Source organism: Notechis scutatus, chromosome 2 (genome assembly GCF_049901735.1).
Source record: "Notechis scutatus isolate UNSWTSFEM ecotype Mainland chromosome 2, rNotScu1.2, whole genome shotgun sequence".
NCBI lineage: Eukaryota > Metazoa > Chordata > Lepidosauria > Squamata > Elapidae > Notechis > Notechis scutatus.
In genome coordinates, this window is record NC_142010.1 from 63,890,343 (window position 1) to 63,902,468 (window position 12,126).

A 12,126-nucleotide genomic window follows, 5' to 3' on the forward strand; every position below is an offset into this window, starting at 1 on the left:
AGTTGGAACAGCCTGCAGCCTGGAATCACGGGTACGCCATTACTAGAGATTTTCAGACTAAGGTTGTACAATCATTTGTTTGGAATAGTTTTAGGATTCCTGTTCTGATTTCGAGAATTGGGCTAGAAGACCTCCAAGATCCCCTCCCCATTACTGTGGTTTTATTACATAATTCATGATTATAACTTTGTGACTATGTGTTAGAAACTATTATCTTAGCTTGGCTTCAAGTGGAAAGGAATAATACAACAAACTGTAACATTCCTCTGATACAGATAACATATTTTTATTATAAAACCTTGCACTGTTTCTCCTGAGCATTCATATCTTCCTCCTACCAGCATTCATAAGCATTTTTTTTAAAAAATATATATCATTTCAGGATAATATTGCAGATACCGTGATCAAGTCCATCCAACCATATATTGACAGTGAAGAATTTCAGCCGGCAGTTGTAGCTAAAGTCTCCAAAGCCTGCACATCAATCTGCCAGTGGGTCAGGGCTATGCATAAGTACCACTTCGTGGCAAAAGCTGTGGAGCCAAAGCGCGTAAGAATTGCTTTTTCAAAAGATGTGCTTTTTCAAAATCACGTATTAGATACCTCTGCCATCTTCTATGCTTTAGGACAGAGGTCTCCAAACTTGGCAACTTTAAGACTTGTGGACTTCAACTCCCAGAATTCTCCAGCCAGCTGGCTGGAGAATTCTGGGAGTTGAAGTCCACAAATCTTAAAATTGCCAAGTTTGGAGACCTCTGCTTTAGGATCTTCTTAAAAAGTACTTGAGAATCAGGAACAATGACTTGGTGTTCACAGTTATTTCCATTTCCATAGCAAGCCCTGAAGGAAGCTGAAGAAGATCTGCAAGCCACACAGAAAATCCTTGATGAAGCCAAGGAACATCTCCGAGAAGTGGAGGATGGCATTGCCCATCTTCAGGCTAAATACAAAGGCACTTTAACCACAAAAGAGGAACTAGAGATGAAGTGTGATCAGTGTGAACAGAGACTGAACCGAGCTGACAAAGTAAGCATAAATCAAGTAGTAAGATAAATTCAACAAATTAAGTCAAATAAAATTTTAGCTGCTAGTTTATGTGCAAAGATTGACTAATAGATTGCTTCATTTACACTGGGGAAACCCAAACTTGATTTTTACAGCTATATTCAATTATGATTAATCTCACAAGCTGAGTTGAGTTTTAAACAGGCCTTCAATGCAGGTTTGAAATGGTGGAGCTTTTTTGTTTTTTGTTTAATGATCTCCAGGCAAATGCAATGATAAATTTACTCATTTGAATTATTTGGCCAATGGGATAATCCCTCTTATCACAAACAGCTACAAAAACAAGGAAGCAGACACCAGTAGACTGTATGTATGTATGTATGTATGTATGTAATGTATGTATGTATGTATGTAAATGGATGGAAGGAAGGAAGGAAGGAAGGAAGGAAGGAAGGAAGGAAGGAAGGAAGGAAGGAAGGAAAGAAAGAAAGAAAGAAAGAAAGAAAGAAAGAAAGAAAGAAAGAAAGAAAGAAAGAAAGAAAGAAAGAAAGAAAGAAAAATTCTGAACCACTAGGGGTTATGATAGTTGGCATACTGGCAGGTTGATTCTAAAGCATCACAATCCTGAATTGTGATTCAGTTGAGATAGCTTAGAATCAAGCCAGTATCTGCATAAGGCAGGGCAGCTTAATGGTGCAGTGCAGAAGGGCCCAATAGAAGGACACTAGGAATTAACACATTTTCTACCCCTTTTTTTACTGTCTTAAATAACAGGACTGTCTTCCTACAAATTTGCTTTGAAGTGTTACATTGGAAAAAAAAATTATATCTTTCTACCAAAATATATGTTGGCCAGGAAAGGTTTTCCACTCCCAATTTACAGTTATTTTATTAGTTTAATCATATGTGGGATTCAAGCCTAATGTTTCATGTTAAATGTTTTTTTTTAAGTTCATGTGTTACCTTCTTGCATTTCCTATTAGAGTTTTCTGCTAGGAGGAGCTCTGAGGAAGAAGCAAAATAATACATTATATATATGTTGTGTTTAGCTAATTAATGGTCTGGCTGATGAAAGAATACGTTGGCAGGAAACAGTCCAGAAACTAGATTATATGATCAACAACATTGCAGGTGATGTTCTCGTTTCCTCCGGCTTCATTGCATATCTAGGACCATTTACGGTGAGTATGAAAAATGTCTTCTTTTCAACAATATCTCAGTTCGATATTGAATAAAGGCTGCTCCTACAGCTGTATACCAGGACAATATATTTGCTGTCCAAACATTTCAAGAGAATTGTACTGTAGACACTTTGGACACAGATGAGTCCTTTCTTACAGTCTCCCAGGAAGCAAGCCTTTCCAGCCAAAATGGCCTACTACTCTTCTACTGGCTGCTACTCTTCTATATAGCCTCACTGCTTTCAGCTCCCAGTTCATGCCCTGGAAGGTCGGCTGAGATGATGGGGATCTCCCTCCTGATAAAAACAAAGGGAGTGAGCCAAACAGTGAATTTGGGTTTGGGTTTATCCTGGAGCAATGAACAAAGTCTCTTTTAGAATAGCAGGAATTTAAGCTGCTTGCAGCAATCCATCCCTGGTCTATAGTCCCATGGTGAGATAGGCGGCAAATAAATTTAACTAACAAACAAAAAATAAATAATCTGTGAGATGATCAGCTTCACTAAAAGTAAAGTATTTCCTCATTACTTTTCTTCTTCAATTGCACCATTTTCAGAATTACACAGATATACAAAGTTGTTCTTGCTACCCATGTATCTTTCATAGATTGATAACCTCCTTTCATTGGAGAAGGGGAATCCATCAGTGGTGGTATGCTACCAGTTCGGACCGGTTCACCTTGAACCATTAGTTTAAAAAGCCTCCAAGGATCAGCTGAGAGAAGGAAAAAAAGCCTGGGACAATCAACTGAGAGGAGAAAGAAGAGAAAAGGACAGGATTAGCCTTCCCACTCGCCCCGGTGCTTTTCTCTTCTTTATCCTCTCAACTGATTGGCACTGCAGGCCTCAGCTGGTGAGGGGAAAGCTGCGCATGGACATTAGGTGCACGCGATCACCGAACTGATAGTAGACCAGGTGGGATCCCCCTGCTGGAATCCATGGTTTGCTCTTATCCATGTGAGGCCTAAATTGTTGTTAGATTAGATCCAGACTTGCTGTTAAAATTATCTAAATTAGAATCAATTACGCAGTACTAACAGGGAGTATGCGCACAGTTCAAACTGTGTTTTCTAATCATGCTTTGGGAATCGATGAGCTCTAAGTGCATAGTTGATGTTATGTTTACAATAAAATCTGAACATAAAAGGGAGCATGTGAAACCGTAATTTATAACATTTGAACTGAACCTTCACTTGAAACTTCTTAAAATAGTTATTCCCTACTAAAACTATTCTATGTTCTAAAACAGGTTTGCTTATTGACATCAAACCTCACCTTCAACATCAAGTACAAGCTACAAGTAGTTGGGAAAAAAATTATTTAATTAACCATACTGGTAATTTATGCTAATGGTTCAATATTTTCCTTTGTAGGGTCAATATCGCATATCCCTTTGTGAGGAATGGCTAAGCCGGCTGGAGTTATATAACGTTCCACACACCAAAGAACCAAATCTGATATCCACACTTGGAGACCCAGTGAAAATCCGTTCATGGCAGGTAATCTTAATGTGCATACCAGCTAGTTTTGTCATATATCAAAGCTTTGAATTGCTATGTGCTTTTTAAGGCATGCAAATCCTAGATGGTGATCATACAAAAGGAACAATTCAGGGCGATTTTAAAAAGTTTTGAGAATTTTATACATTCTACTTGATCAAAAATATTCAAGAAATTACACCGAGAAGCAGTATTTATGTTGGTGCCTTCCAGTTATTTGGGATTGTGATTTCTATACCTTCTAGAATTGATGCCTCCTTGAGAGGCTCTATACTGTTATTTCAATATGCCAACAGAGCATCAATACATTGGGATAACATCAGATGAATCCTTACATACAGAAAATCACCAGTACAGTTTGCTTGGACTTGCTTAAGAATAAATCAAAACAGGGAAATATATTTGGACCATCTTAAACCTAAATTATTCATTTTATTTAAAAGAGTTTAAGATTAGTTATGATTGCAGTCTTCTTGTAATATGGACCATTGCAGTATTTCTGGAAAATATGGACACTTTTTCCTTTTATATACTGTATTATAGAAGCTCTACTGGCTCCTGTCATTCATGGGGATCAGTCAGAGAGTATCTTAACTGAACCTTAACTAAACATATTCAGTTGTTCGGTTTGAAACAACATGCCACATGCCCAACTCTATAAATAAAAGCTGTGCAAGGATGTCTTTAGTTATTCTGTTATCAATAAAAACTTTACAGTGAATCAAAGGCGTAGTGTAAAATTCTACTTATATTTTTGATTTCTCTTCCATTAGCACTTAATTTACATAATGTTTGTACTTTACAAGATTTAACTTATCTTGAGGCATAGCAAACATGTATCTTATGTTTTTCATATGCAGATTGCAGGTTTACCTAATGACACCTTATCTGTGGAAAATGGTATGATTACACAATTTTCTCATCGCTGGACTCTGTTTATAGATCCACAGGGACAAGCCAACAAATGGATAAAAAACTTGGTAAACCTTCCCTGTTGATGTTATTAAACACCTTCATTTGTGTATCAAAGGAGTTTTTCTAGGGACATTAAAGGCTTCTTCCTACAGACACTTGTTATTTCTTTCTCTTAAAAGGTTTAACTTACTAATGGCAAATATAACACTGGAAAATTATATTCTGCTATAATTGAACAGTGATTATTTATAAGTGATTATTTATAGTATATTTTTATTTAATTTTTACCTTCATTTTTATAGTTTTTGATTTCCCTAGGGCAAAACGTGTTCTAGAATGGCTACGGTAAAAAGTCAATTTCACCCATGTTGAAAAATCATGGTAATGAGAAGCTGTGATAAACAGAGTGACTATAATTACTATATTTGCTATCATTTATCAATTAGTTTACACCTCGTTGAAATCAGTCTTCAAAACTTTGCAATAGCATGGTTCCTAATTTCATTCACTATACTTTTTCTTATGTTCATTGCAGCATCAAAATTTATGTCAATACACTGATCCTTTCTCTCTCTATATGCACCCACTTTGATCCATATCTTGTCTTTGTTCCTTTCCACTTGCATATAAATCAGTCATCTGATTCCAAGTCTGCTGAGTTTCTTTGTACCCTGCTGTTTTTCCAGGAGAAAGATAGTGGGCTAGATACATGCAAGCTCAGCGACCGGGATTTCCTACGCAGCTTGGAGAATGCTATTCGTTTTGGGAAGCCATTTCTCTTGGAGAACGTAGGGGAAGAACTAGATCCAGCTCTTGAACCTGTTCTGTTGAAACAGGTGACACTGTGTGTGTGTGTGTGTGTTTTATAAGGTAAACAGGAATTGGCTGTTTCTAAGCTGCCAGCATTGGACAAGCAGGTCTAAAGTAGTGCTGAAATTAGTATTAAACTACATTCCACTCCATATCTTGAAGGCCAGTTGTGAGTTGTGTGTGTGTGCGTGCGTGCCAATCAAGACTAAACTGTTCCATATTGCAACTGAGTTTTGTTCAGTAGGGAATGCCTTATTTTTTTTCACTATGTGATATTTTTCTTCATAACAATCTTCTACCACTTGCTATTCCCCATCATTTATAACACAGAGGAAAGGAAGATGTCAGCTAATTTATGCCAATATTGTTATTGCACCGAGTAGTTTGCAATGAGATAATGTATTGATGGGGTAAAATGCGAGGTTACTGCTGAGATGTAAAAATCATCGGAACAGCTGGGAACCAGCATTCACTTTTGGCCATGAATCTCCACCCCAACCACATAGATTGATTCATCCCAAATGATACTTTCCATGCAGTCTCCTCTGCAAGAGATGGACAGAACTCACTGTGAAAATTAAGATTTTTCATATCCTAATTTTTATTATAAAAAATTAAAAATAAACTAAGCATGGAAAATCTAGAAAATAAAATTAAGAAAAATATAAACGAGTAAGTGCAGATTAAACTTCTTTACAGCAGTTACAAACGCATGTACTGTCATTCCTCCCTCATTGAGGGAGAAAACATATTAAAATTAAATGTTATTGCTCCTGCATCACCTTCTCTCTTTTTCATGTTTCCCTGAAATGTTTTCATATTTCCCTGTTTATATAGACTTACAAACAGCAGGGTAGCATAGTATTGAAGCTGGGAGACACCGTGATTCCATATCATGATGATTTCAATTTATACATCACTACCAACCTTCCTAATCCCCATTACACTCCAGAGTTATCAACAAAGCTGACCCTGATTAACTTTACCCTATCTCCCAGGTAACGTCAAATTACTCTTTCCTATATTAAACATCAAATCAAACTGTTGTGGTCATTAATGGATAACTAAAATGTGCTTTTTTATTTTCATTTTCTTCTTTGCCTGCTCTGCTTACTTGCTTGCTTACTTAATTACAGTGGTTTAGAAGACCAGTTGCTCGGTCAGGTGGTAGCTGAAGAACGCCCTGACTTAGAAGAAGCTAAGAATCAGCTGATTGTCAGCAATGCCAAGATGCAGCAGGAACTGAAGGAGATTGAAGACCAAATTCTGTACCGTCTGAGCTCTTCTGAAGGGAACCCCGTGGATGACCTGGAGCTCATCAAAGTATTGGAAGCATCCAAATTAAAAGCAGGAGAAATTCAGGTACTGATTTAGACTCCCATCTCAATCCCTTGTTTCTTTTGACTTAAGATAAATGGGCATTTTCTTTTGTCTTTCACTCTCCTACAGGCCAAAGTAAAGGCAGCTGAGCAGACCGAGAAAGATATTGATATCACTCGATTGGAGTATGTCCCTGTGGCTGTCCGCACCCAGATCCTTTTCTTCTGTGTCTCAGACCTGTCCAATGTTGATCCCATGTACCAATACTCATTGGAGTGGTTCCTCAATATATTTCTAACAGGAATTTCAAACTCAGAGAGAGCAGGTATTTTAAATGACTTACAGGTATATAATACCTATCCTTTCCCATCCAGAACATCTTGCTGTCCCACTGAAGATCAGCAAAGGGAAACACATTTTATATACACAGGACAGTGCAGGTCTTTGCATGGTCCAAATGACAATTTATGCAGCACATAAAGGGACTGAATATTCATCTACAGTGCGTTCAGAAAGTATTCAGACCCTCCCTGCACTTTTGTCAATTTTGTCATGCTGCAGCCTGACTCAGTTCCCCACAATGGCAAAACAGAATTTTAGAAATGTCTGTGAATTTATTAAAAAGAAAAAAAAAACCTGAAATATCACATTAGCATGAGTATAACAAAACTGACAAAAGTGAAAGGGTTCTGAACGCTTTCTGAATACGCTTGTTTGTCTGTTCGCTCTTCTGCCTCCATTGAAACATTACGGGTATTAAGGTATCAGAAGCAATGATGGTGGCAGCATTCACTCTGCAACATGTGTACTATGTCAACATGGGTGTTTACATGCTTCCCCCCCCCCTCACTATTCTAAAAGCTATCCCTATGATTAAAATTCCAGTTGAATGGATTCTTTTAAAAAGTTTTAAAACTCATCTTCAGCAGTATGAGTTTTTCTCATAGAGTTTTTGAATGCCCATAAGGGTGAGGCAAAATTTCAAAGAACATTGTTGCTTGCATGGACCCTTTTTGGGTTAATAATCTCTCTTAAGTCTTTGCTTTAAGTCTGCATCATTTTCTGAATTCTTTTGTGGATTACTGCTTTCAGATACACTGAAGAAGCGGATTGCAAATATCAATAAGTACCTCACCTTTAGCCTTTACAGCAACGTTTGTCGCAGCCTCTTTGAGAAACACAAGCTCATGTTTGCATTCCTGGTGTGCATCCGGATCATGATGAATGAAGGCAAAATTGACATGGTAAGACTAATGACATATTCTGTCATTCTGTTAAGAGGTTGGCTTATATATGGGTGTAAAATGCACCTGAACAAAAGAACAGCAGTCTAAGATATTTAACATATTAAAAACACCAGTTATTATCAATAGTAAATCAGATTATAAACTGAAACTTTCTGAAAGAATATTAGTGAGAAAATAAGACAGTTCTCCTTCACAAATGGCCTTCTGAGCTTAAGCCCAGCTACCATGAACTAGGTCTTTAATATACGCTTTGCGCAGGCGTATAACACGCATCTTCATTTTAAGAGGGAAATTTCAAGAGCGCCAGTTTCACCCCCACTCCCACCCCGCGCGCGCTAATCTGATGTCCCATTCTGCCTGCCTGCCTGCCTGCCTTAGTTTCTGGTTGTTTGGGAGCAGCTTCGGCTGAGAATAATAACTATTCGCCTCTTTTACTCAGCCGAAGCTGTTCCGATTCAACCATTAACGAAGGCAGGCAGGCAGGCAGAACGGAGCACTGCGGGCGGGCAGGCGGGGTGGGGGTGGGGGAGAAACGGGCGCTTCAGGAAGCCCCGCTTCTTTGAAGCAGTTTCTTCCTGTGCTGGTGGAGGAGCGAGAGAGCGACTGAGAGAGCTGACCCAGAGAGAAGGACAGGCTTCGGTTGCTTCCTCCCTCCCCTTCTTTCATTTGTGTCCTTGATCCCCGATCCAGCAGCATTCACCGAAGGCTTCTTAACATTATATCGGCGTATAACACGCATACATCATTTGCCCCTATTTTCAGGGGGAAAAGTGCGTGTTATACGCCAATAATACTGGTAGGTCTTTAATATACTTGCTGGCTAGAATAGAAGGAATATGTATATGCATTAATAACTGATCAAGAAGTAATAGTTTCTACTAATCATGCAGAGTATAATGTGCTCTATAAAAAGTTTTATAAACGTTTAGATTTATAGGATCAAAAAGAGAACATTTCCATATAATTATAGACAGAGGTGAATGCAAAGACCAAAAATGAGTATAATAAATAATTGTCACTCATGACAAACCTTCACACACAGACAACCCTCTATCCTTTTCTAATTTCAACACACAGGAGGAATGGCGTTACCTTATTTCTGGTGGCACTATAAAGATCATGCGAGATAATCCAGCTCCTGCCTGGCTATATGAAAGAGCATGGAATGATATCCTGGCCTTAACCAACTTGCACAATTTCTCGACATTTGCAGATGACTTTGTGGCAAACTTGTCTGGGTTTCGCACAATTTTTGACAGTGCTGAACCTCACAGGTAATTTTACTTTCAATCTCCAGATTTGCCATGCTACATTTGCCAGTCACATTATCATTTAATACTGGTTAAAACTACGGTACCATTTGAGTCAAGTGTGAGTTCTCTTGACTTCAGGGACATGGCCAGTGGTGATATTCTACCGGTTTGGCCCGGTTCTGGCATACTGGTAGTGCCAAAGATCAGCTGGCACAGAACTGGTTTATTCTGAGTCTCTCTGACACTCTGCAGTTGGGCCCACCCACCCGCCCCTGCTCCTAGGTCCTTTGTAACCTCTCAGCTCTTTGGCACGGCAGAGCAGATTGCTGTGCTAAACAGCTGAGAGGCACAGTAGCTTAATTTTTACTGTTTTAATGAGTGTGCAAAGCACACGTTTGGCACACGTGCATGCATGAGTCGCACGAACCCCCCCTGCAGCCATGCCCACCAAGCCACGCCAACAGAACCAGTGGTGGGAACTTTTGAATCCTGCCACTGGACATGGCTATGGGTTTTTCTGACAATAGCACGAATGTGTTTTGCTACCATGTCTTCCGGAGTAGAATTTTAATTTTCCAATCTAATCTACAAAGTGAAATTCTCTGATAGTCCCCTAATCAGATCTGATCCTGCTATACCTTCTGAGAGCAGCCATTCTGTAGTAGGCTTGCACATAGTTGCGTATGCAGTGGTTACTCTGAATTAAAACCCATTTATGATAGCAATTATGCTCAGAAAAGGACTTGAGAAATGTCATGCAGTTGTTGACCCTTGTCTTTAGTCTTTAGACCTAATGTAACCCCTTCTATTTTTGCAGGGAGCCTCTGCCAGGCATATGGGACAGCACGCTGGATTCTTTTCAGAAGCTGTTAGTCCTGCGCTGTCTGCGTGGGGACAAAGTCACCAATGCGATGCAGGACTTTGTGGCTGCTAACTTGGGCCAGAGCTTTATTGAACCACAGGTAGCTAACAGTGCTTAATCACATACGCAGAGGCTGAGCAGTAGAGGGGACAGGAATTTTGGTTGACAAGACTTTGGGCTCCTGTTCTGATCCCGTGTTTCTCTTTCCTTGCCCAGCCTTACTCCCAATAGATGAAAGCACAGGAAGAAGTTCTAGGCAATAACAGTAAACAAATGAGTCCTCTTTTTAAAATATTTCAGACTGCAAACCTTTCGGTGGTCTTTAAGGAGTCTACTTCTACCACACCGTTGATATTCGTCCTCTCTCCAGGCACAGACCCGGCTGCTGATCTTTATAAATTTGCCGAAGAAATGAAGTTTTCCAAGAAACTCTCTGCAATTTCTCTTGGACAGGGACAAGTAAGAGCTCACCCAGAAGCGCTTGCCCTTTTAAGCAGACTTCCAGGTCCAGACCAGTTCAGTCTCTGAAAGGCCACATGAAGTATTCTTCTGCCACAATCGTGTTACTAACTGGCATATAAGCTACAGGCATGCTCAGAGGCACCAGTGATTCTTCAGGTGTCAAAGAGACTCTGAGCCAAGTGATATCTGAACCCATGTCTTCACCCAGCATTCAAGAGCACTGGGTACTGACCTTCTACAGGTGGCCTTTGACTGATGACCACAATTGAGCCTGACTTTTCTGTTGTTAAGCGAGACAGTTGTTAACTGAACTTTGTCCCATTTCACAGCCTTACTTTGCCACAGTTGTTAAGTGAACTGTTGCAGTTGTTAAGTTAGTCACACGGTTGTTAAATGAATCTGGCTTCCCCATTGACTTTGCTTGTCAGAAGGTCTCAAAAGGGGATTACATGACCCCAGGACACTGAAGTCATCATAAATAGGAGTCAGTTGCCAAGTGTCTGAATTTCAATCCCATGACCATGGGGATGCTGCAGCGGTCATAAGTGTGAAAAACGGTCACAAGGCACTTTTTTCAGTGCCGCTGTAACCTCGAACACTCACTAAATGAACTGTTGTAAGCCAAGGACCACCTGTACTTTTGCTGTAGTTCAGGCCAATTTCATACATTCTCCAAAAATAACTTATGATATTGATGTATAGCTAAGCATTCTCTGATACCACAGCTTAATTTAGAATACAGAAGATAGTTTGTTATTATACTTCTGAATTGATTAAGGCATCAAAATCTTTCCTACCTATTATAAAATACCACACTGTCTATTGGTAGGTTTCCGTTCTATTTAATGCCTGGACTGAAACTATTTTAGTTTCCTTTAGCCAACACTTGATGCTTCCCCCCCCCCCCTTTCTAATAAATGTACCTGCACTAAATCTTTGAAAGCTAAGAAGCCTCTCTTGTTGAATTTTCTACTCCTAGTCATAGATTTGGAGAATAAACTGGCTCCCCGAAGCGTACCTGATGATATAATATTCTGTGCTTTTGGTTTTGTTTTGTTTTTTTATGTTTATATTAATTAAATCAGTAGAAAACCAAAGGGAAAAAATAAACTATACTTAAAATTGTAAAGAAAGGGGGAGGTGGGGGGAGGAAAAGGGGGGGGAAGAAAAACCAAAAAAAGGAAGGTAACTTTGCAAACCATTGACTAGTTAGGACCGTGCGCTTATCCTTTCAATGTTGAAGAACAAGTCACCGTGTGGAAGGCACAGGGAAGCCGTGTGCTTGGTTCAGATGTCAATCTCTATGTCGTTATTTAGGGACCACGAGCAGAGGCCATGATGCGCAGTGCTATGGAACGTGGGAAGTGGGTCTTCTTTCAAAATTGCCACTTGGCTCCAAGCTGGATGCCTTCTTTGGAGAGACTCATTGAAGGCATTAACCCTGATAAGGTGAGATGCATATGGACTTAAACCATCTTTTTCTTTTTAGTAGTTTAGCACTGAAAATAATTTTCCCCTCATTTGGGAAGATTGTGCCCCCTCCATCACTTTTAGGCTGGAGGGGGAGGGCTGTA

The 12,126-nt window shown here is 39.5% G+C and overlaps 1 protein-coding gene across 1 annotated transcript in view; it reads left to right on the forward strand.

The window, feature by feature from the left end:
- DNAH1 (dynein axonemal heavy chain 1) overlaps nt 1–12,126 on the forward strand; it is a 225,215-nt gene that overhangs the window by 203,805 nt on the left and 9,284 nt on the right. The window contains exons 57-70 of the mRNA XM_087954929.1: nt 383–550; nt 835–1,026; nt 2,055–2,186; nt 3,558–3,683; nt 4,544–4,663; nt 5,285–5,434; nt 6,246–6,406; nt 6,545–6,770; nt 6,858–7,053; nt 7,821–7,972; nt 9,053–9,249; nt 10,046–10,190; nt 10,391–10,549; nt 11,870–12,001. Coding sequence (XP_087811055.1) covers nt 383–550; nt 835–1,026; nt 2,055–2,186; nt 3,558–3,683; nt 4,544–4,663; nt 5,285–5,434; nt 6,246–6,406; nt 6,545–6,770; nt 6,858–7,053; nt 7,821–7,972; nt 9,053–9,249; nt 10,046–10,190; nt 10,391–10,549; nt 11,870–12,001 — 2,256 coding nt within the window. The remainder of the gene's footprint in view (nt 1–382; nt 551–834; nt 1,027–2,054; nt 2,187–3,557; nt 3,684–4,543; nt 4,664–5,284; nt 5,435–6,245; nt 6,407–6,544; nt 6,771–6,857; nt 7,054–7,820; nt 7,973–9,052; nt 9,250–10,045; nt 10,191–10,390; nt 10,550–11,869; nt 12,002–12,126) is intronic.